Source organism: Podarcis filfolensis, assembly GCF_964270895.1.
Source record: "Podarcis filfolensis genome assembly, chromosome: 2".
Classification (NCBI taxonomy): Eukaryota; Metazoa; Chordata; class Lepidosauria; order Squamata; family Lacertidae; genus Podarcis; species Podarcis filfolensis.
The window spans coordinates 19300889-19326641 of record NC_139605.1 but is presented as its reverse complement, the minus strand read 5'-3'; the positions used below and the strand labels follow the sequence as shown (position 1 = coordinate 19326641).

At 43.1% G+C, this 25753-nt stretch overlaps 1 protein-coding gene across 8 annotated transcripts in view; it reads right to left on the bottom strand.

Annotated features, from left to right (window-relative positions):
* Positions 1-25753, bottom strand: part of SETD5 (SET domain containing 5) — a 62302-nt gene that overhangs the window by 35229 nt on the left and 1320 nt on the right. For 4 of the 8 annotated variants that reach the window (XM_083600374.1, XM_083600377.1, XM_083600373.1 and 1 more), the window contains exon 2: positions 442-616. The exons of 2 other annotated variants lie outside the window; for them this stretch is intronic. In XM_083600374.1, coding sequence (XP_083456500.1) covers positions 442-512 — 71 coding nt within the window. In that variant the 5' untranslated portion in view covers positions 513-616. Of the gene's footprint in view, positions 1-56; positions 102-441; positions 617-25753 lie in introns of those variants that run through there. 2 more of the 8 variants (XM_083600379.1, XM_083600375.1) reach the window with 2 other exon arrangements.

The following is a 25753-nucleotide window of genomic DNA, read 5'->3' as shown; positions in this document are numbered from 1 at the left end:
TCTACTTAACAGTTTGAGATAGGCAAGAGGCCCGATGCCTGAAAGATCCTCCTTACCCACATCACACAGCCATCTGTATCAGCAGCACCATGCAACTTAGGCTACAGGAGAGGAAAAGAAGAGTACCGTCAGGGCTCATGTCTTGCAAGATACCTATCAACCAAGGTATGATACAACAGGTGTGAATTAAAGATCACTGGGAAAGCAGTATTCTAGACAGTGCCTCTTCTTGGACGCAATTTGAGGGAAAGGGGGAAGTGCTTCTGTTTGGTGTTCCGTCGCGATCAAATGTGTGCACCAGATACCACCTCAGATTTCTGGTTTATCTGTTGCAAAGCTAGCTTACTCTCTGCTATCCCGGGCTCAGCAGGACAGCTCAAGTCTGAACACCGAGGCCTGATTCCATGCCCTTCACACGCTAGCAGGCAAGGCAGAACTTACTCAGATCCAGCAGCCATATCTGAATAAGATGTATCTGGTGTGGTGACTCCCAGAGGGATTGCAATGCTCATGACGTTTGTCAGGGATCACGGAGTCCAAAGGGTAGCGACTGGCGGCTCCAAGGGCGGGGAGCAGCCGCAGAGCCTCGGCCAACACGTCACGGACATGGGGAAACCTGCCAAGGGGAAAAGAAACAATGCACTGCATTTTTGTGTATCATTGCCACAGACATATGGTTCACCCTGCCTGCAAAACCATCCTAAAGTTGAGGACAGTGCGGGCTGAAGGAAGGAATGAGAAACTTCAGAGGGTGCGTGTTGTCTCTTGCCTCTGCATTACTTTTACATAATCTCCTCTCAAATATGGCCACCTGGTTCACATGCAGATATTTCCTCGTGCCATAAAAGAGAATGCCAAGCACAGGCAAGAGGCCCACAGGCCTGTCTTGCAAAAGACGGTCACATGGGTAAAACTGCCAGTAGGGGAGGCAGAGCACAACGTGTGTGTGTGTGTGTGTGTGTGTGTGTGTGTGTTGAGATAGAATCCCAGAGCAGCCAATGAGAAAAGAAAGCAGCACGGAAGGCATTTATTCATTTCTGTAATGATTTATTTCAGAATGATCCTCATGACAACCCTAGTGCCAAAATCCAGTTCCTGAGCTTCACAGATGTGCATGAGATGCAAAGTCATCTCCCAAATCCCTCATGCTCACTTGGGACAAGGTTTAAGACTAGAGGAACAGGGGGGAAAGGGGCATATCTGAAATGGTGGTGAAAGGGGGAACAGTCGAAGGCAGATGGCTGCACAATGAAGGAAGTAATGAGCCCAAAGGCCGTGCCTCTCTCTGTTTTGTACTCTAATACTAAAGTACAACATACAGTACATGTGCCTCTCTTCAGACCTAAACACAACGTGGACATTTAAACCACTGTGTTACTTGGAAATATACAGAGAACCAGCTACCAGGAAAGGAACGGGCCCTACTCTTTCATTTATTTTGCAGAGACAAGTAACTAAACACACAGATCTACCATTCAGATTTGGTATGCGATGTGATACGGCATCTACACTCAACTGCAACTAAGTACAGAATGAGAGGCAGCCCTGATAGAAAGGCCGACTTGAGGGGGGGGGGGAGGACTTAAGTAAGGAAGAGAGCATGAAGTGAGAGTTGCAGTGGATGGTTCGGCCTGCATGCAACCTGTCTGTACCTGCCTCAACAGAGCTCGAGGCCTTCCAGTAAGTGAGAGGATATTTAGTTTGTGCCTTGCAGGTGTATCTGGGGCTGTGCAGGGGGGCTCCATCCTTTGGGAATAGATTTGTACCTGCAGAACTGATCGCTTGTGGGAGGTGTTTACTCCCAAGCTCTTGGAGGGCAGCAGGAGCTTGTGGATTAAAGCAGGTGGGGAAAGCTCACCAGTAGGTGCTGCTGGCTCTAAAGGGTTCAATGGTCGACTATCCACCTTGCCTTGCCACAAACTGCTTTTGCGAAACCAATGGTTCTTTGCCCATGGTAGACATATTACTAATTAACAATCTGTTCATTCCTATTACAGAGAACTTGGAACAGCTGCTGCCCACTGTAGCCTTTCAAGATCTTTCCTACCTCCACAAATTACCCATATGCAAGGATGAGGTCTGTGATGTGATCGTGGTGGAATGTGGGAGAAGCAAATAAATGTTGCACTTTCTTTCTGACCTAGTTCCTTTGCACTTTCTTCCCATTCTTCAGGGCTAGCCATGCCATCAGGGCAGCTCTTTGCGTGGGAAACAAGCATTCAAGCTTTGTAATAATTACTAGTACAGGTTGGGCTAAATGCAGAAGGCACGGAACTTAACATGCATCGCTCCCTATGAGCAAGGCACCATCAGGTATCAAATCACTTCACCAATAGGTAAGCCTAGAAAAGGCTAGTAATTGTTTCCCTCTGAAAGAGGGTGTAGAAATATGGATCACATCTTGCTAGGAGGGGCTGGAAAATTTCTTCAGAATGTTTATGCAGTTAATAGCATTATCTGCAGCCATAAAAGGAGCTACATCACATGCACATTTTTACAAAGGAAGTATTTACCTGGCACATTAGAACCTGTGTGTGAACGCGTGCCTGAATATACATACACACACATATGAGGTAAGAGAATATGCAATTGCAGATTGTCTTTGGAGCCTTCCATTCTGTCCAGGAATGCTCACTACTGTGTGAAGCAGTGAATGTGAGCTGCACTGGTACTCAAACAAGGTTTTGCCCCAGTTATTCACAGGCAAGAGCATGGGAATCCCAGGGGTTCCTTTAAGGTTTGCCAAACAGTCCAAATATGGGTTTGCTTGCACTGAATGGCAGTTCAGAAATGCTGCCACACAGAATGGCAAGCACCATTCTGGTTCCTTCTGAGAGCTGGCCACGCAATGAAAGAAAGGCCTGCCGTTTCTGGTCCAACAGCCCGAAGCCAGATTCGCAAGGAATTAGGAAGAACATCAAGGCTCATCCTTAATTAAGAAAAAACAACAACAGCTTAATTATGGACAGTATCTTGTAGGAGGAACTTCAGTAATGGAAAAGGACAGGAGAATTTAGTTGCTTTCACCCACAACACTATCGCTACTTAATAGTGGAACACCAACAATGTGCTAGACATGGAACCCAATACCAACGCAATATGACCCCTGAACAAAGAGCTCACAAAACTAAGTACAACAGAAATAACAAAGAAAATGGGAGCCAACAAGGCTTGATAAATGGAAGAGCAGGGACATGTTTTGGATCTTACAAGTGAGGATTATGCAGAGACTGGAAGCAGCCACTAAGCTGACTCATGCAGCCCTACATACATTAAGGAGAAGGTCTCACCCATACTACACAACGAGGTTCTCTAGTAACAACAACACCACCACCAGGGCAGGTGTACAACCAGGCTGTCGTTGTACAGGAATTGAAATTACTTGATGCCTTGATCTGGGGATCTGTTCAAGGGAGAGAGGGCAGTATCAATTTTTTCCTGGTAGTGTTATATGGAAATGGCCAGAATAGACTAAATATGCCATCTATAAATCAACTCCATGACTATCAAATCTGAAACTGCCTCAACATTCAGGATGCAAGAGCAACAGAATAGTGCAATCTTTGTTTCAACCATCTCCCTTTATCCTTCACTCCCATCTGACCGATGTGGCTGAGACTTTGGAGGCAAGATGAAGAGCCGGCTGGAACGTTTTGTCTATAAAAACAATAAGACAATGAAGCTCAGTGCCCCCTCCTCTGGACTAGGCTGGGTTCAAACCAAAGGGGCTGCTCTGTGGGGGCTTAATCCTTTTCTGCTGAATCTCATGAGCTGTGTCTCTGAATTCTGAAAAAGAAGGGGGCAGGGCTCCCAGTCTAGTTTGAGCCCCAGACAGGGCAGAAGGATGCCCAGTCATTAGAATTCTCTCCGGCCGACATAATGCAGCCAATACAAAGCACCAAACAATCTTAAACATTTCTAACACCCAATAATGGTGATAATGTCCACCTTTCTTCTAAAGACCAAAAAGGGCGTGCATCTTTCGAAAACCGCATTGTAAATCAAGAGAGGGGGAGCTGGACAGGAATCAGAATTAGAACTCTCCTGAAAGGTTTCATCAGTCTATACAAGTCTCCCACACTGATCTTACTTTCTACATGGCATAGGGTAGATTCAGGTGACTTCAAGACTCATATGACAGTGAAGAAAAAGCTATACCACCAGTGAGACTGAGGAGAGAAACTCTGAGTGATCCATGTGCAACTTTTACTGCCATCCTCAACACACAGTTCTTAAAGGTAAAGGTAAAGGGACCCCTGACCATTAGGTCCAGTCGTGGGGTTGTGGTGCTCATCTCGCTTTATTGGCCGAGGGAGCCGGCTTACAGCTTCCGGGTCATGTGGCCAGCATGACTAAGCCGCTTCTGGTGAACCAGAGCAGTGCATGGAAATGCTGTTTACCTTCCCGCCGGAGCAGTACCTATTTATCTACTTGCATTTTGATGTGCTTTCAAACTGCTAGGTTGGCAGGAGAGAATAAATAGCCCCTATACAGTGAATATCGTTACAAACAAACAAACAAACAAACAAACAAACAAACACATAGATTTGCAGCTGTAATCACATGTTTGATGGTAACTTCTGAAGCTACAGACAAGTCTTTATTTATTAAGGTATTCATATTCCACCCTATGATGAAATCAAATTCAAAGCAGCCTACAAATAAAATAGTCATTTGATTAATTGCAAGCTTAAAATGCCAATCAACCAAATTTCATTGGCCAATGGCCTCTGAAGATTTAAGACAGGTTATGATACAGCATCAACTTGCATCCTAGACAGAGCCACATAACATCCAATATCAAAACTGGTGAATATCTGGTGAATATCAAAACTTGTTCTGTTCTGAATATCTGGTGAATATCAAAACACATCCAAAACAATGATGTGATCAGCAGTGATCTGCTGGTCACCCTTCAATCTGGATGTCACATTCTGAGAATTATCAAGGAAGCATAGTACTGTATTCAGGCCCTGTATACCTGGTTGGGTGCAAAAGTCAAGTGCAGTAATGCATAAAATTGGGGTAGTGACAGAGTCTGTGTTAGATGTTGAACCTGAAACATTGCTTTAAGGCCTGTAGCAGTTTTGCATTACGCAGGGGTGTGGGGTGTTCCTAGCATATATATTAGCAAAGGTGAAGAAGAAAAAAACCCTGCCTTAATTATATTTTTCCAAGTTTCTTCACATTTGGATACAGTTATAAACTGCCACATATTTACAAAATATACTGTCATCTTAACAAAAAAAGTTGGGAGAATTATGCTAGCAAGAAAACTGCAGTCACAGTTTTCACTTTTAACATACTAACACAGTGATCAAGATGGTTGACACATATCATTAAACCAAACAGGTTGAGTGATAGCTCAGTTTGGTGTAGAGCTTGAGACTCTTAATCTCAGAGTTGTCGGTTTGAGCCCCAAGCCGGTTGAGAGATTTCTGCATTGCAGAGGGTCGAACTAGATGACCCTCGTGGTCCCTTCCAGCTCTACAAATCTATGATTCTGTGAACTTGCGTTTAACATCTGCAAATTCTTTGCTCCTCTCCAGCTCCTGGATGCACTGCGTGCGGCAGAAACAAAACCATAAACAAGGCAGAGTCTGGTGGGCCATGTCATGAGATGCAGGCCCCTGGTTTTGTTTCTCTCCAAACAAACCACGAAGAGGGGCCAAGGTTTGTTCTTGGCCAGCCTATCGTTGTTTAGAGAGAAACAAACCCCGAGCCCACAAAAGCTTGGGTTTGCACATGAGGCCCAACACCAGCTTGTTTCCTCTGACCACAAGGCATAGGAAAGAGCTGAGCGAGGAGCAAAACACCTGCATGTGTTAAAACTATGTCTTAATATTGTTTGCAAACTGGGCCACTGCCTCCTTGCCTTCTGGGTCACAGCCTCCATATTTCAAACCTTCCTTATCTGCCCAAGTCTCTAGGCCTTGTGTAACCATTTCTCCCAACACTTCTTCCTCAATTTCTTTCCCCCTCAGATCTGTGCATCCTCCACATATGCTTTTCCTTCATATTCTTGTTTCCAAATACACTGGGTTCTTCAGCCATGCTGATAGCTCTGTAAAATCAGCAAAGTAGCAACTACACCCAGTTTTAGAGGATTGCCATTCTTTGTCACGCCATCCCTGAAAACGTCATTCTGAGATGGTCCTGAAAACTGGCTGAAAGCACACAAATATGAACAGAATCTAAGAAAGAGTCAAACAGTGAAAATCAGGAAGAACTAGCATTATTGAGTCAATGATCTAGAGGGGAAACACATGTGCAGCTGAGACTAAAGTAGAATTAATGAGAATGAAAATCAGAGGAACAAGCAATTTCAGAAACACACCAAACAACAAAAATGCAAGCCAACACTTCTGGATTCATTTTCCCCAGACCACATTCAGAGGGAGGGGAAACAGCTAAGGAGGAGGCCAGCACAAGGCACATTAGATCTTAGTTTGATATCAACTATAGGAACGAAGCAGCTGGGGTGGTTTTGGAACAGCACAAAGACAGGCATTATGTCACAGAAGAGGCCCCTGCATTCACTTATAGCATATGGAATAGTGCATCTGACAAAGCAAGTGAGAGGAAGGGGCCTAGTATCAAATGCTGCAGTTGCATCCCCTGATTTTTTGGTAGCTTCCCTGAACAATTTGGTGGGATGAGTAAACTTGGGACACACACCACTGCTCACTCCTAACACCACATCAAAAAGTTTTTCGAAAGTCCAAGTACACATCTACTGGATTCAACTCTATCCATATTGAGACTCTCAAAGAACTCTAATAGGTTAGTCAGGCAGCACTTATATTTGCAGGAGCCATGCTGATTCTTCTTCAGCACCATTTGTTCTTCAATATGCTTGATAATGAGAGCTGAGCTCTCAACTGTGGCTCCGAGAAGCTGCCAGCATGCGTCAGTGGACACACCCCAGATACGGCTTCGACTGGCCGACTATACCAGATGAGGGCAGCCAATGGGTGTCAAACTCTCAGTTAGGGACTGAACGCGAAGACAGGCTTTGGCAGATTGAACAGATGAGACCAACCGTGGGTCCAATGGTCAAGAAAGCGTTTTCTGCATGTGCTGTAGAGGAAAGTGAGGGACGGATGAGGCTCGTCAACCTGGGATGGTAGCCCATCTAGGAGAAGCAAACCTCTGTCCTAAGAGAAGGAAAACTCTGGTCCTAAACCTCTGCTGCCTTGTGAGATATATTCAGGAGAGAAAAGCTAAGGAGTAAACCCAACACAAATCCAGAGTAGTGTCCCTAAGGTGGTTGGATGGCGCCCTGTACACCTCCTTCTGTCAACTCTTGCAGCCAAGCTGGTGCCAAATGTATTGCTCCGCTGTCCTTTAGACCACACCAGCGAGGCTGAGAGCAAGGTCTTGTCGTCTGGGCAGCCCAGGACCTCTAGACACACTGCCCAGGCTTGCGTCCTGGTGTGCGGCTAACACAGTGGTTTGACTTCACCCCTGGAGGTTCACTCCATTGCCTCTTGCGAAAGACAGATGCAAACAACAACAACAGTGCTTGATGATTTTGTGTTTAATAATGCTTTTCATATTAGTTTTCCCAGAACAGCTAAGTGGTCTGTAATTTCCTGAATCTTTCCCTACTCCCCTGATTTTTTTAAAAAATGGTATTGCAGTGGCCACTTCACAATCCCCAGGTATGGAGACTGTTATTAGGGACAAGTTACATAATTTTATTACAAGAACAGCAATTTCACATTTGGGTGGGTGCCATCTGGATCCAGGGATTTGTTAAGCTTTTGACAAGGCCTAGAATTTGTCTCCTACCACTATTTGAATTGTAAGTTTATTAAATTTATTAGAAAAGCTTTATTTAAAAAAGCTTGACATCTTACAGCAATTAAAATATACAAAATATTTTTAAAAAACTGTAACATAAATGTGTATAATAAAATGAGACAACACTCTCCCCCCCCCCCCAAGAATGAAAAATGATCAGGAATAGTTAATTAACATTATGCTGATATTTAAAAATCAGCCAATCACATCCCATTAAATGTGTGGGAGTAGAGTAATAGCCTGGAACCACTGTAAAGCAGTATACCCCTCCCCAACTCAGGCAATCTCTCAATAAAGATGCTACAGTAAATACTACTGAAAAGCACCAAGATCTCTCTCCTGGCACAGTTCCTTGCACATGTCACCCAGGAAAGTTTCTATACCTTAGATTCTTCCTTGCACATGTCACCCACGAAGGAATCTGAACTACATCTTCTGCATTGAGGATAGATGCAAAGAATTCATTCAGCTTCTCTGCACTCACTCTTTTACTCCAATAGCTCACATTTAACTCCTTTATCATCCAAAAATCCAGCAATCTCCCCAGCTGGTTTGCTGCTTCTAATGTATTTTGAAGTTCACTTTAAGTGTTTTTCCTGATGCACTGTCTAATTCTTCTTTTGCATCCCTTGTTATCAGCTTACATTTCTTTTGCTCAAATTACTGCTCATTTTTGTTCTCATTTGGGCATTCAGCTTGTTCTACACTTTTCTTATTAGACAGCCATTCCACAGAGTGTAGCCACTTTAATTTTGTTTTTATGCTAGTTGCCTCGTTGCTGGTTAAGGCGGGGTTGTGCTTAATAGCTTTCTATTTGTAAATCATAGGACACAGGGTATAAGGCCTGAATAAAACAGAAGCTGGTAGATGAAGCATATGAAAAAGCAGGAGGGGGGGGGGTTGAGCCATTTCAGCACTGAAGGCTGAGCTGGAAATAGATTACAAGCTAGAGGGCTGCAGTTGATTTACATATTTTAGTTGCATGTTGCCAGGCATACTGCATTTACTCTACACTGGATCCTCAGCACTGTGATCGATTGTCTCAGATGTGAAAAACCTGAGTTATCCCTTAAATTATAAATTCAACATCCAGATTGATATTTGTTAGTTGGGCAATCAATTTTTTGCTGCTTTGCTTCCTATTTCTATTATTCAAATGTTGTCACTGCACGATTTTTCAGCCACAGGACAAAAAGCTACATTTACCAAATGAAAACGAGGGTTCTCTAAATTGGGAAAGCCTTCCCCAGTCTTTCTCTGACACAAAAGGCTAGTTCAGGGACCAATATGAAATACTTTCATAGTGAGTCAGACTAATGGATCATCTAGTCTAGCAGTCAACCCCAATTAGCATCCAGCCACAATTTATCACTCCAAACTGTCTGGAAGCCTTGATATTAGAATTCTAATTCAGGATATAACAGTGAAAAAACGTGGGATGACCACAAGGAAGGTCCATGCTCTATCATAAGCACCACATGAAAGGGTGGTGACACCACATGTCTTCTGAGATTCACAGTTAAAGGGGGCCAAAGCATCAAGATGAGCACTCATAAATACCTTGCTTTTCAATCCAAAGTGTGTGGGAGGTGGTGTGGTGGGTATGTGAAAGCAATATACCTTATTGGAAATAGTTAAAGCAGGCCTTTGCTTTTAAAAATATGAATCCTTACAAACCTGTCAGTAAAGTATCACTCCCTAAATTATTTTACATGGATGGCATTTGGGAGAAAAATAATGCAAACAGCTGAATCATAAGAAAACGGTGCAGTAAACAGACTCAGCTGGACTGGAACTTAAATTCAGATCAACCCCTTCAGAATTCCCAGGACAATCACAGAGGCCGCAGCAAATTACCGATTACAATGCTAGCAACTGTAATGTGCGCATGATATATATCTGCCACCAAGAGAAGGCAATGCCTGACAAAATTTGCCAGGAACCGGTTGCTAGATGGGAAAGGAGAGAGCTCTGCATCTGCAAATCTGGCGACAGGCTTCTTATATTCAAGGACGTCATGTGACAGGCCTACTCTGCCTGCTTGGCCACTCCCAGAAAAGGCAAACAAAACCACTCCAGAGTGAATTCCAGCAGGGATTTCAAAGGCAGACATTGCATCAGCCAGGTGTACAGGAAGCAGCTGGGATTCAGAGTCCAAAGGGCAGCTGACCTACTGAGAGGCTCTCAGAGCAAGCTCTCTTTCTGGAATCCTGTGGGAAGGATGAGCAGGAAGGAGGAGAAATGCTTCAGAGACAGAACAGGCCGCATCTGCTTCACAAAGTCTTTGTACTAGTGCTCCGGACCTGGCTGCTCTCCCAGAGATGATGCAATCCCAAGGAACAAGGTCTGCGCCAGAGAGAAGTATTCACAGCCTATGCAGATGGCAAGTCAGCCAAGGGATCTCTGATGAAAACACGCCCAAGCCAATCCAAAAGCAGCAGCCTCCCTTCCCCACAGCTACCCCACCCCACCATTTGGTAGAGGAAGGAATCCCACATTTCATGTCATTGCCCCCGTGACTGAAGACCGATGGAGGGAGGAACTAAGCATTTATGCTGCCTTAGAATGTTTCCCACCTCAGTCTGTCTGAGGAGGAGGAAGGGAAGGAATAAAAACGCACGCAATATGGGGTGGGAAATACCCAGATCCTTTCCTAACACCCTAACTATAAGCGCAGGGCTCTCTCCAATCACTTCCTTGTCAGTACAAGTCTAAACTCCCCAAACACGTACACAGCAGCTCTGCTGTGACTGGCTGCCTTGGCCCTTCTCTCAGAAACCATGCAGAGACACAGCACTGGGAACCATGGCAACACGACACAGTGCAGCAATTATGGAGCCGTGGCAGCTACTCTATACTTAAGGTTCAGCCCCTACCTCCATTATAAACCTGATTTTATTCCTCCCTCCCCTTTAAAGTTGCCAGCAAATGATCCTTCAGACCGATCAAACTGATCGTATATGTTTTGCAGGCTGCTGTCATGGGGGTGGGGAGAGGGCAGGGAGGGTGGAACAGTAAACTAGAAACCGCTTGGAAAATTTCAGTACAGAGAAGTGGGATCAGCTACTTAACACAAACTCCCTCTCCCTCCTGCACTCTCTCTCATCATCTTGCAGGGTCTGACATGTTGTTAGAAGCACTCATAACAGAATGTAAGCTTGATGGTGCTGGTATGATTCAGGAGCCACAGAATGAGTCCATAGGCTGCCAAATGGACATTTAACCCTTTTCTGGGCATTCCTAAACAGGTTTACATAATCACTCACATTCTAAGAACCATCAACACAGTAAGTACCATGTAGCAGCACAACTGGGAGGTGAATGGGTAGCCATATTCACTACAGACAAGTTAGGACTGCATGTTGGTGAGTTACTCTGCTGTAAAGCTATGTTAATGGCTTGTGCACATCTGTATAGGCCTTGCCCCCAGCTTGCTGCAGTATCTTTGGGAGAAATTAACTGTTTCTGGGGTCAAATTAAGCCTAAATGAGGCTGCATTTTAAAGTTGCTTAGCCCCTCCCACACATGAATGCTAAGAGGCACTGAAGTCCAAGTATTCCAAATCCTCCTTAATTGGAACCCAGGTTTCTCACACAATCTACATACAATGTGAGTGGGCAGAAGATAGATCAGAATCTACCAGCGGATCACAGATTTAAATTACTCCCAATTTTTGTTCTTAAAGAACAAAACAACTGTTCCCACATAAATTAGGCTGCTAAAATGAAGAAAGCTAAGCAGGGCTTTTGTGTGAAAGGACTGTGAACTCAGTTCAGCTCTGGTACTGAAAATCAATTCCTAGACTCAAAATATGCTCACAGGCAGTCTGTTTTCTACTTCTAATTCTATGTCTTTTGCACCTGGCTCTGGCTGGTAGATCTTGGGGTTCTTGTAAAATAACAAGGATAAAATCCACCCACCCCTGATCAACAAAGCCATGCATATACAGGTAAGGAACTCCAGGGAGTGGTACAAGCCGTGTGTGGGAATGCAAAAGGCTGGGTCCTTAAACTGGTTTAATGTAAAGCAGTAACAAGCAGAGACCTGCCCAAAAATTATGTCTCTGGAGTCAGACATAGACCTCCAGTGTAGCAGCACTATGCAGACTACTGAACGTTTCCAAGGCCAAAGAAGCACTGAAGTCTTTTTGGCCATTTAGTAGGCTCAAAATCATGCCAACAAAAACTTTACAAGCCAAAGTTGCAGTGAGCACCAAAAGGAGAAGATGTGAAAGCCTCCTTGAAAGCGCAGTGTGTTCCACGAGTAACAAACATTCCTATGAGCTGCTGGCCACGAAAGCGATTCCTATGGTGCCAGGTGCCATTGGCCTCTTCAGGTGTTTACTAGTGTCAGTTTTTCACAGAGCCAGAGGCTCTATGGTCAAGAAGAGTCACTGTCTACAGGCTTCACTAAAATCAGATTTGGTATTTTCATTGAGCTGTGCCCTGGAAAAGCCAGAAATAGCTTCCCAAAGCTGAACCAGAGAAGCTGAAATAGGCATACAGTGGAACCTCAGGTGACGTACCGTCCTCCTTACGAACGTTTCGGGTAACGAGCTCCACTAACCCAGAAGTAATGCCCCTGGTAGCGAACTTCGCCCCGGGATGCAGATGTTGTGCGCCGGCGGTGCAGTGGCAGCGGGAGGCCCCATTAGCGAAAGTGCGCCTCAAGTTAAGAACAGTTTCGGGTTAAGAACAGACCTCCAGAACGAATTAAGTTTGTAACCAGAGGTACCACTGTATACAGTATAAGGGTGGTGCAACTGTTGCAAGTACATAATTGTATAGTGTAAAAAAACCATCCCCACACAACACCACTGCCATGGCTAGAACAATTCAGGAACCTTTTTTAAAAACCTTTGGAGATCATGAAAGGATAAACACCCAGCCAGATATTCACATGAGAAAAAATTTGTCTTAAAAATGCAACACTTCCTGCTCCTCTCAGCGGCCCCGTAGCCCAAGAAGATACCCTTCCGCCCTGGAATGAAAGTGACTAGGCCAAAAGCTGTATTAAGGGAGTAGCAGTTGGGGGGGGAGCAGATATTGCTACACAAAAATAATCACCTCTGCCCAGTCTTAGGTTAAAGGGCAACATTCTACACCACTCCCTCTAGTCCACACACCCACTTTATACATTTTCCTCCTTGTCAATCATATTTCTGTACATGCATACAACTAAAGATAGGCAAATACAAGAGTTAGTAAACAGCATTATCTACATCCCATGACCCTGGAAATTTCCACTAACACTAGGATCACCAACGTCACTTTTGTTATTTCTCCTAATTTCTAAAAACGTTCCGAGGCTCAGACTTCTATGATCAGAGCAAAGGCTCTGCATTTAGCTGCTATTATATACTTGCAATTGCAAGGCTGGAACTGTAAGCATTTTTAAAAATAGCTATGCCTTCAAAAGAATGTCAGAATTACCTGTTTATTCTGCTTACTAGTACAGGAGCTGCACAAAACATATCACTACAGAACAGGAAAAAACACTCAGTGGTTAAAACAGAGAAAAGCAAGGCCCACGAACATGAGATCTGATTACAGTTTTTTAGCATTTGCTGACTTCTGAGGAAGCATAGAGAAGCTAACCAAAGCAGAATGCCAACTGAGCAGAGACCAATGTCCGAACTACAATGTAAAAAAAGAGGGAGAGGGATAGGCCTGGCTGCATGTGATACTTAATTTGTGAAGTTCCTTAATTGCAACATAGCTTGCTTGAGAATTCTATGACGACTTTGGGGACACAGCAACAACCATTCAAGGGAGGCTAAAGGAACAATGAACAAAAGGACTTTTGGCTTCCATCTATCAACCAAGTGAAGCCAGGTCTATTCTTACATGTCAGGAACTACATTCTTAAGGTCACAGCAGACACTGCATAAACTGGCACGTTTCAAGAAAGGGGATATGTGATCTGGATAGCAAGAGAGAGGCAGGTGATTTGTCTGAAGAGATTTGCCAGCAATGACAGATCACATGCAAGTGTGACCAGTCAATCCTGTGAACAAGGAGAAGGAATACAGAGCAGAGTTGCAGGTCTATCAGAACTATCACTAGATGATGAGAGTAGAAAGCAAAGAAAACGTGTGAGTTGGGAGTTTGTAGGTACCCCCAAAAAGGCTGGTTCTAGCAGACATTGTGGCATGACAAGAAGTGCCTTTCTGCCCATTCTGTGGTGATCTGAGTATGGCTACCTGTTTGTTCACCAGTGGCCTGAGAGAAGTGCAGCAGATTCATATCTACTAGGGATTAAGCTCCACTGACGACCCTGGGACTTGCTTCTGAGTCAACGTGCACAGGACTGTAATGAACAAGTGGCAACAGCCTTAATCCAAACAAATAAGGGAACCCAAGGCAATCATTTTGAATTTAGTACTGCAAAGATAGGGCAGGTTACTATTTCTCTGTCTCAGTTTGCACTCTGGAATAAGGGAACACCTATGACTATTAACTTGCAGTGCGGGAGAAGTGCACAGACAACAACTGCTAAAGGGACTGTTCTTGACTGGTATACTACAACCTCTCACCTCAACAATGGTCTGAGCTTAACTTAAAAGCTCTAAATTTATAGCGCAGAAATATAATGTTGATACTTCCCGCTCTTCAAACTTTTTTAGGAAGCATAATTTTGGGATGTACCCCTTATTCAACATTGAAGATCAAGGCTTTCAGACATCCAGAATCTACATTTTATGCTGCTGCTGATTTCAGCATAATTATCTTATCTTAGAGAGGCTTTCCAAAAATCACAGCAACATTAACAACACTCCCTCGTTAAAATAGCATGTGCTTCACAGGTCATGGGTACAGCAGACTGCAGTCAGCATTTGAAAATCGCCAGGCATATTTTGCACACGGCTATCAGCCACTTGCGACCAATTGAAGAAGCCCTGGCACCAGGATGGCAACTGATGTCTCAACCATCTGAGGTACATGCCTGGGGATCCTTGGATCTTGACTGTTCTCACGATTTCCCCAGCCTCTGGGCAGCTTACAGCATATATAATTTTTTTAAAACATCAGACATTAAAATTTTCCTGATACAGGGCTGCCTTCAGATGTCAACAATGAATTCTATCCACTGTATTTTATCTGCACAACCAGAATGAATTTCAGGAACTAAAAGTTGTATTGAAAAATACAACTTTCGAGTTGTCTGGCCCCAAAATGGCAACTAGGTTTTCTGTTTTTGTCACTTAACCCTGTTTTAAGGAGCCATTTGGTGCCTAGCTTATATATCTGAGGTTCTGTATACCTGAAGGAGCGTCTCCTCCCCCATCATTCTGCCAGACACTGTGGCCCAGCGCAGAGGGCCTTCTGGTGATTCCCTCACTGCGAGAAGTGAGGTTACAGAGAACCAGGCAGAGGGCCTTCTTGGTAGTGGCACCTGCCCTGTGGAGTGCCCTCCCAACAGATGTCAAGGAAATAAACAACTATCTTATTTTTAAAAGACGTCTGAAGGCAGCCCTGTTTAGGGAAGTTTTTAATGTTTAATGCTGTATTGTGTTTTTAACATTCGCTCGGGAGCCGCCCAGTGTGGCTGGGGAAACACAGCCAGATGGGCAGGGTATAAAAATTAATAATAATAATAATAATAACAACAACAACAACAACAACACTGACTGAAGTACTTGTTCTGCATGCTAACCGTTGCACTCTGTGTTAATCATAGTAATGACCCACTGCTTTTTATCATCTTCAACCATGGTGACCATATCATAATGAAGGGCTAGGGCAGTGCTGCTGCCCCTTCCTGGAGACTCCCACCAAAAAAGGACAGATTCTTCATTTGCACTCCCCAGTTGTTGATTTCTGAATATCTTGACCAAAGGCTTATTCTTCACAACTCTTCATCCTTATGCAAATCATTCCAAAGCAACTCCCAAGTCTGGGAGTTTTCACCTACTGCATCTCTGAATTTTACTAGTTTAGTGTCAACGTATTCATATATATGGTTCAAGGAGCTATATATATAAATATGGAAACAAATGTACTGAGGAAAAGCTAAGCCAGAGAAAAGGTTTCTGAACTTGCTTCTAATGAAGACCTGCCTGGCTATCCAACATTCATTCTTAACTATATTTGGTATTAGGAAGCTGCTTCCATCGCATCAGGAACTGCTTCCATTCTGCAACTCCTGCAACTGGGGCCCCAAACACACTGCCTCCACTGACATGTTCCATACCTGGCACACACATCCCCAACACAGCAAAATCCCTACCTTAAAACAAGAGTCATATGCTCCGTCAGTTTTTAAAGCTCTGACTCATCTGCTTCCCTCTTTCTCTTTAAGGCTAAAGCAAGCAAGCAAGCGAGTAAAGACCTAAGAAGAAAACCTAACTTTTTAGAGTCTCAGGTAAGCAGATTTTACCACAGTTCTTTGCTGTATTCTAAAGGGAGACATTTTGCTGCCTAGAATCAGTGCTTTCTTCCAGGGGAGAAAGGGAGCCGCAACACTGCTAGACAGAGTTCAGCTGCTGCAACGCAGCTGCTACTTGTAGAAAAGGCTACGGATTTCCTCTCATGCCTCCAAAACCAGCAGATTCTACTACTAATCTACTTCCCTACATTCTCAGACATAGTCTCATTAACTGTTTCCTCAGCCAGTCGCAATATGCAAGAGGATCTCCAATCTGCAATAATCAACATCTTTAGCTTACATAGAAGTCAAATGTCCCACTTCAGCTTAGCCATTGCAGAAAACTGAAGGATTCTTAACACCTAAGCTCACACGATTTTTCCTGGAGCAAGGGTTTACACAATGTTGGGAGAGTCAGACAGGTTTTCAACGATCATGTCGTGGGAAATTATGAGGCTCTTACAGATATTCCGGTAGTTTTGTGCTACAATCTACCTGCCCTGTCTGGAACTCGCAACTGTTCATTCTAGTGGTCTGCAACATCAACACAATTAGCAGGCTGGTTCACTTACAACCGTATCAGTGCAGAGGCCCTTTCAGAATGCCCAGAAAACTTTAAGAGTGACTTTTGACCAAGAGCAGGATTCCAGCATTTATGGGGTGAAAGGAAACAAACCCAAGAGATATAAACCAAGCTAGTAAATGCAACACTTCAAAATCCCATTCCTGAAAGTAAATGGACGATAGATGTAGATCAGATTCACCCTAACAAGTCTGTACTGAATGTGCAATATCTTCCAGTCCTAAGGCCTGGTCCTTATGGTTTCTTGCTGCTGACATGTGTCAGTGAACCAAGAAAACTAACTTTAAGAAATTAGGAGTTAAGCAGAACAGACACTAATTAAATATAAAGGTAATAGGACTGCAAAATAGGGTTTTCCTCCCTCTGAATGTGTGTAGATCGATGTAACTATCCTTCAAAAGCCAATGTTCCCAGTGAAACAGACCCCTGTGCCCAAAATCTCATGTTGCAATGAAGGTGCCAGAGGACTATCTTCTTTTCTGTTATGAACTACTATTCTGAAAGATGAAGTCTGGTTAACCGTTCAACTAGCATTTAAAAGGAGGGAAAGCACTTTTAAGATATTATAGGTTATAACTGAAGACTAGGAGACTAGGGATGGATTGACTATGGTACAGACCTGTTAAACGCCTGACTTTACTGGAGAAACCTTCATGCCCCAGCATGCTGTAAGCATTAAGGTGGAGTGCAGCATGTTGGGATTTGTAGTGTATACTAGCCAGCAATGCATACTTAAAACAAGCTACTGCAGATCCGCCTCTGACAAGTTTTCAGTGCAACCACCCCTCTGACTGGACTTGATAAAATTTACCAGGCTATAAATATATTACATTATCTTTTTAATTCTACGTGGGAAACCTATGGCCCTCCAGCTGTTTTAGGGACCACACGTCTCATAATTCCTGACCATTAGCCATTCCGGCTCATGTCCAACATGTGGAAGGTTCCCCATTCTTGATATAGGACAGATGTTCTAGCCTCAAGTTCTCTCCAGTTTCACAGATTTCCCCCCACATATAGAGATGTACAGTCAGATCACCAATAGCAAGTCACTGAAGAGTGACTTATCTTCAGAATTTGTTACCAAGCCACTGAAAGAATACACCACAAAAATACTATTATAGTCCGTATTTAATTAGAGTAAGGGGCAGTTTTGTGGTAAAAAAATTCCAAACAGTATTTTACTTTCACTTTAGTAGTATTGGACACACATAGCATGAGACACTGAGCCCACCCAAAGTAAGGTCTGACACCACAAAATCGCAAAAGGAGGAAAATACTATCCCCATTTCACAGAAATAAGACTTTTCCAGAAAGGTGAAGCTAACAAAGCTGGGAAGTGACCCAAATTTACTTAAAGATCAACAGAAAAACCTACCTAAAAAAACAACAACAGAAGTTTTCAGCACACGAGATAATTCTAGTTTTTAAAACTACTGACTATCAACTGATGTAGTTCAACTAGTACAAATGTGTGCACAAAAGATTATTTCTATTTTATCAAACCTATTTCAGTCATAGGTTAAGTCAATTAAGAACAGATTGAAGCTAATCTGAAATAAGCTACTCTTAACACCAAAGTAAGTGTCCAGTCAAGGTTGGCATCACTTAAAACCAGTACAAGTAATATTGTGAATTTTAGGTTTCAATTCCAACCCAACTTATCTGGGTGGGAATAAGCTCCTTGAACTCAATAGGATTTACTTCTGATATAGTTAGAATTGTGCTGTAAGGTACTAAGTACAGTATCAGGAAATGAGGCCCATCACTGCTGCCCCATCTCCAACTGTCCTCTTAACGATCATAATTGCCGCTGAAACACATTTGATGTGAAAATATCAGGAAGGTATATGGCAACTCCCATGACGACACAGTTTACAGACTTTCAACATGCATTCAAGCAGACTTGGGAACACAACTCAAGTTTATCTCCAGATGAAAGCCTGACCTAGGCTGTAACACACAACAACAGACAGGTCACAGGGTACCCTAGGAGTCCCAAAAAATATATTTTTAAAAATGGAAGATACATTCAAACTACTGGAGGGTTCTCACAACTCTCCACTTCACTCCATGAAAATGTTTCAAAACTATCTATGTACTTTAGCCCACAAGCAATCAGGGGGAGTAGCATTTATTCTACAGCAGGCATAGGCAAACTCGGCTCTCCAGATGTTTTGGGACTGCAACTCCCATCATCCCTAGCTAACAGGACCAGTGGTCAGGGATGATGGGAATTGTAGTCCCAAAACATCTGGAGGGCTGAGTTTGCCTATGCCTGTTCTACAGCACTTATTAAAAGCAAGTGCCTACAGCAATATACGTTTGCAGTTCAACTGATGCAACAAAGAACTTAGACCCCAGTAACCTTCAGTAAGCCACAACCTCTCTACTTTATATCCCAAACAACGTGAGATTCATGAACTATGCCATAGGGTTGAAGGGCTATGTAAAACAAAGCAATGATGATAGGGATCATTCAAGTACATCAGGCATCTAGATTCTAGGGGAAGAGCAGAAGTAACACAGATGTGACAATTTGTGACAAGGAACAAAGTGAAACTAACTGAAATGTGATACCACTCATCCACTTGTGTCTCAAAAACAATAATTTAATACCTGGTGCAGGTACGTATATTCTCTTGACTCCGCCCCCTCTCCACACTTGATTTATACATAGTAAAGGAAGTTATACACAGGTCTATAGCACTAGTATTACTAGTACTAATCAGCAACAGTACTAATAGTATTAGTAAATTAGTCCTGGACTATAGTTTGCAGGAGGTATAAACAAGAATAAAACTGACAATGGAGGTATAAAGCTGTAGTTTCCTTCTCTCGCCCCTCTAAAAACGACCTACTTTCCGGACAATCTTATAGCCTGCCATAGGTCTACAGCATAGGACACAAATCTAGATAACATATGACTTTTCAAATGTTATCAGATTAGGTAACCTAGAAATGAATTTTGTTTCCCAGTAATGAGGAACTCATGCTATGAAATTTCAGAAACGTTCTTGTGACCTGCATCTCAGGAGTGGTCTACATGGCTAGAAGCACTCTTCATGCCACACGTTCTGTGTTATATGGCTCTAAACATCCATTTTCTAGCCCAGGTTTAGCTGACAATTTTGTCATGGCATAGGATGCAACAGAATCTAACTGACACACCTTGAGGTCCATGGGCCCTGAAGGACTAACAAGAGTAAACTTGTCTGCATCAAACAACAACAGCAACTACAGCTTTAAACATGAGGTGTTGCTTTTAGTCACACTTGCATAATTTCCTAAAGTTGCATTCAACTAGCAACTTGTCAGTGCTTCGTTTCACTCTTTCGATCCAGAGTGAGAAAGGCATTAAGATTTTTAAAACATTTCAGAATAAGAAATGCTTCCGCAGCTTTCACATGGCTTCCCATGCTCTTCAGCAAATTTCATATCTGGGGCTATAGTATGAATGCACAAAAGCCTCCACTATATAATACATGCCAAAAGAAACTCTTTTAGTGGTAAACAAGTTAATCTGAGCATTATAAACTGATTGAGCATGCTATAAAAGCACTGACTAAGATTCCTAGCAACGTACTCAAGTCCTATCCCCTAAGCAGAGTCCAGTAGGACAAAAGTACAGTAACTGTTGAATACTGTCAGTGTGGAAAAGGGAGGGAATCCTCCATAGTTAGAATAGTGTCAAACTTCCACCCCTGGTTTTTGTTTAGCCAGAAGGTAAAAAAGGAAGAGATGTGGTTTTCAATCCATCTGTATGTACAGAAGCACACTTTTCTCAGTTCTTCCAGATAAAAAGGATCAGGCCTAGTGAAATGTCATTAAAGTTTTTTTTCCAAATTTTCCTCTGCTATGATGGCTTGTAAGCACTCACTAACCGTTTGCAATCCATATGCTAGAAGCAACTGCCAGAGACTGCCATTCCTTTGGGATACTGAAATACCTCAGAAACAGAGAAATCCCTACTCTACTATGATTCTAATGAACAAGCAGTAAAGCAGAAGGAGATGTAGATTGATAGATATATAGATGAAAAATATTCTTCTTTGAAAATGCACTACCACCACATAAGTCCCATTTTGTTCTCTGAAAGAGATTTGTTAAACCAGCTGTTAGAATAACTGAAAAGCCTGATATTTGCTAATTAAAGTATTCAAGACTGGGTTCTTAATGTTAAAAGATTCAAGCACAACATTTAGGCTACCCCTTATCATTTATCTGGGATAAGACATCAGTGCAGCAAGAACCCTGATAATCCAGGCCCACAAAGAAGAGTGAAGAACATAGCAAGACTGTAAAAACTTACATTGCCTAACTTTCTATTTTTAAAAGTCACACAAATTAGATGTACAGGAAGTGAGACTATAAGCGACTGTTTTTGTCTTCAGCAGGGATGCCCCCAAAATAAATGAATTCCAGAACTTCTGCTCAAGGAATCCATTCAAGTGCCTCTTCTACACTAGTGTAGTCCCACCGTCCATCAGAGAAAATTGCTCCAGAATTGCCCCTAATATGAGTAAAATCTGCCAGGGCAATGACTAACTTTTCAGTTTCTCAAACCCGATGTATTTATTTTCAATTGTCAATACTTGAAAGCCAGTTCCTTATCTGTTAGCCATTATTCAACCTGAGTAGCCAGCCTTTATCAATTTCATTCAGTTCCTCCACCTAACAGGATAAGCTCTTTGCTAACACCATTCCAATTAAAGCCATTTGTTCAATACCGGTTTCTATTGCCCTTATGTTTTCTACAAGTCAACATCCCCACAAAACTGCATTGTTGTACTGTTTTTGCAGTCTGGCTTAAGGGACCAAAATGTGTGCTACCTAACATACAAAGGGCACAAAGCATCTTAATGTAGGCAACCACACCAGTGTGACTTACAAACTGAAATTCCATTTGATAAAAGGTGCACAACAGTGCAATTCCATGGATCTTAACTGTTTTCACACACTAATACCACATCCTGTAGAATTCTATCAGTTATATTTTGACTGCACAATCATAATGAATTTCAGGAACCAAAATGCTTTTTTTCACCTACCCCACCCCCACCCCCGTCCCCGCTCACAGTTGTGAAGACTACAGTATTCTTACATCATGAATGGTCCATGTCACCATTAAGAAAAAGAAGTAGAAATAGGTCAATATATATATGTGGACTGTTCCTGGATAAAGTTCTCAAAGTTCTTAACCTAGCTTAAGGTTGTAATCTGTACAAGCCAGATATTTAACTAATAATCAATCACGGTCAGTCCATCATTTGAAAAACAAGACTTTAGAGCCATCTTATCCCAAAATAGCAACTAGACGTTCCGTTTTGGCGACTGCAACATTGGTTTAATGAGCCATTTGCCCCCTTGCTTATAAATCTGAGTTTCCAACAACAATTCTGATGTGACAAAATAATGTTCTGAATGAGAAAAGGAATGGCCCTACGAAAGGGGCCTCAATCACAAGTAGGTTGAAAGGCCCAGCGGATACTCAGAAGCCACATGCTCCCTGGCATGTTCCTTAATATACTAGAGGGAAGGGAGCACAGAGTTGACTGATAACAGGGTATCCCAGCCTTGAAAACAGCTTAATATTTTCTGTGGAATACAGAAGAGGAGCTCCAGGCCATGTTGAAGACCAATGAAGGATCTCACTACAATTAATTCTGTTTGTGTCCTGAATGGAACATGCAGCCATTAGCTCCATTTCAGTGGCACTCAGAAATGAAATTCAAGTGAATACTAAAGATCTTAGGGCACTGCTCACTGACAAGCTCAAGGGTCTACTGCAGTTGCTTTGGAGCAGGGAACAGGTGGCACACATTTTTGCCTTTATCTGCTGTTCTTTGTATTGCTTTACTTCTGTTTTTACAACCAGTTAGGAAGCTATCATCAAACTGCTTACTCTGAAGTATTATTTCCAAATGAGCTCCACAGAATCACTCTAAAAGCCACTTCAAGGTTCACAGTGGTCTTCAGTATCATAGCTAAAATTAATAGAAAAGCACTGTAAAGTTGTTTTTTAAAAATTGTAGCATCTGAGTCAAGCATTTTCTAGCAAAAACGTTCATTTTCCTAGAACCAGCTAATACCCTTGACACTCAAGGCGCAGAAACATCAAGAATTTTATCAGGATTCCTCCAACTGTGTGAGGGGAGAAAACCAGCATGTATGGTTATTAGGGCTCCTAACATTTTGGTTGTCGGGAATATGAGTTATTTTTTCAGTTTTACAAATTCTCATATTGAAAATGATCCTGAACAGTATGGTATATTTGAAATTAGAAATATTTCAAATATACCATACTGTTCAGGATCATTTTCAATATGAGAATCATTTGTACTCAGTCACTGTAGGATAACACTGCCTAGCACAGCAATACAAATATCTTTCTTCATAACAGAAATCTGCCAAAATGAGTTGCAGCCTAGACTTATGTGTTAAAGCAGCTCTGCAGGTTTTTTAAAAAAACTTTTTAATATGAAAGACCCTGCAGCTTGTTTTTGCATTAATGTCATATTATGAAACCAGGATGCAATTTTAAAGTGTCATCGTTTTCAGTATAAACCATCACAAATGCCACCCTTTAATGTAGGCAAATCATGCCAGATTCTTCTGGTGTTTAAAGAACATTTTCAAGGGTGTTGAACATCTATTCCAGGGGTTCTCAAAACCACAATCTTAACAGCCTCCACCAAAACCAACCAAATCAGAGATTTTTAGCAAGCATAATCACTTAGGTCCTAGACAAATGAATCAAATCATGGTTGAGGGGCACACATGATGTGTAAACATATAATAGCACTTGCAAGGAAAGCTCCCCCCTCCTCCATATTGTCAGTTATGAATATTAGGCAACTGCCCATGTCTTACCAACCAGAGGAGTGCACCTCAACACTCTGCTCCCTGACAGATCCAGCACACAAGACAATGTCAAGGAGGAGCTCTGTCTTCCCCTTACAACTGCCAGTGTCTCCTTAAGAAAGACTGCATCAGTGTTTAACCATGGGATTAGACTTTGGTGACTGTAAGACTTCAAGAAGCAAGAATATTAAAGCACCACAATACTTGAGCAGGAGCAGATATTTATAAGCACCAGAAATAGACCACTGTTGTATTAGATGGGGAACAGTGTACTTGTTGTAAACCTGCCTCAAGCAGTTCCATGTATGCTTTGCCCAGGTACATAGCTGGAAGGGGCCATTCTTTCAAATGGGCTCTGCTGCCACTTGCAAAATGTGTCATATTTTGACTGCACTCTCTGAATGGAAAATCCTCTCAGCGCTAGGAGGCTAGTGTCTGCTGTACACACCCATTGCACAAAGCAGAAATTCCTGTCAATAAGGCAAATGGGGCCCAGGCAATGTAAGGGGAGGAAAGAGACCTACAAACAATAAGCAAAGCATCTGGCTCTCTGATTTACTGGAAGGGAAGCTAAAGTCAGACAAACTGTAATCACAGTGCTGCATCTCCCACTTCAGAAAGATCAGATCAATTCTTGCAATTGCAAAGGCTGTAAAGGAGACAGACATCCCTGGATATCCAGGCCAAATCCTAAAAGCAGTCCCAAAGACTGTGACAGCGATGGGTGAAAACTCAATTTGCATCATCCTAGTTGAAAGCTTGCATGCCCCAGAAAGAAGAGTCCCCTCTCAGTGCATGAACCAGCCATCTCCTAAGTGCAGCACTAATGGAGGTTGTGCTGCTGTCCTTCCCTGGAGACAGCAGCCAACACTACTGAAGCTTCTCACGTAGCAACCAGAGCTCCAGAGCCAACATTAGCTGCTTGTCAACGCTCTGAACGTTCACCCACAGGATCCAAAGCAACAACGTCGGTCACCTCTGCGCTGCAAGACATAGCTAGCAAAACCGACTTCCTGGGCCAGCTGGAGGGGGCAGACTGCCTGATGTCACCTTCATAGGTGAAAAGGGAGAGTCCTGAACGCCATTAAGGAAGTAGTCCGTCTTTGTCTAGTCTGTAACCCATATCCTCAAGTGTCGACAGCTCATTTGGAAAACATTTTTGCAATCAGGCCTATGTCTTCACTGCCAAAAATCATGGGTTTTGAGGCCATGGCCCCATCCCCCTACAATACAAAACCAATTCATTGTGCTGCCCACAGCCTCTGCCTGAGTGAGCCTTAAATACTCCAATTACATAATGGGCCAGGGAGAGAAACTGCAGGAGGCCACACTGCAAGGGCCATTATCTCCTTAAAGTAACACCAACCTCAGCAAAAGGAATCCCAGTAGCATATTTTGTTCCATTCTGCAAAAATCTCCCTGAACATAGGGGCTGCTGCCTGAGGTACAGGAGACCCCACTGGTTAACTGCAGAGACCAAAACCTCTCTCAGCTAGGTACTTCACAAGGAAGAAGCTCCTGACATTCTCTAACCTCACCAACCACTTCCCAGATTGCTAAACAAACCGTTCCCCAAAACTGTAAAAAGGATTTTTGTCTCAGTTCAAGGCAGCTCTGTTTCAAGTAGCAGGCCACTGGCACCCCAAGGACAAGCTGCTAAAGACAAGAGTGGGGGGAGACTGTGACGACCTTGCCCACAGCACTATTATTGTGTTTACAAGGGGCTGTGTTACCAATTAAGACGCAGAGATCAATGCAAGAAAACCGAAAAAAGTACCCTGATAGAGCACACACACGTCAGACAATGAAAAAGTTGGGGGAGGGGGTCCATACTGCAGCCTCCAGCAGCAGGCAAGGGAAAAGGAGAAGAGGATTATTAAAGTGCACCACCATCGCCACACAAGCACCATGAGAAAGCAGAAAATGCAGGTCAAACACCTCCTCCCCCGTTGCCTGAAGGAGCCAGCAAGTCAGAAGCAGACAGCCGAGGAAAGGGAGGGGGCGGGAAGGAGCAGCAGCAGCAGCAGCTCAGGGGAAGCTGCTTCAGCACATGGAGGAGGAGGGGTGGAAGCAGAGGGGAGGCAATGGTGAACTCACAGAGGAGCACAGACGGGCGGTCGCACGCACACACAC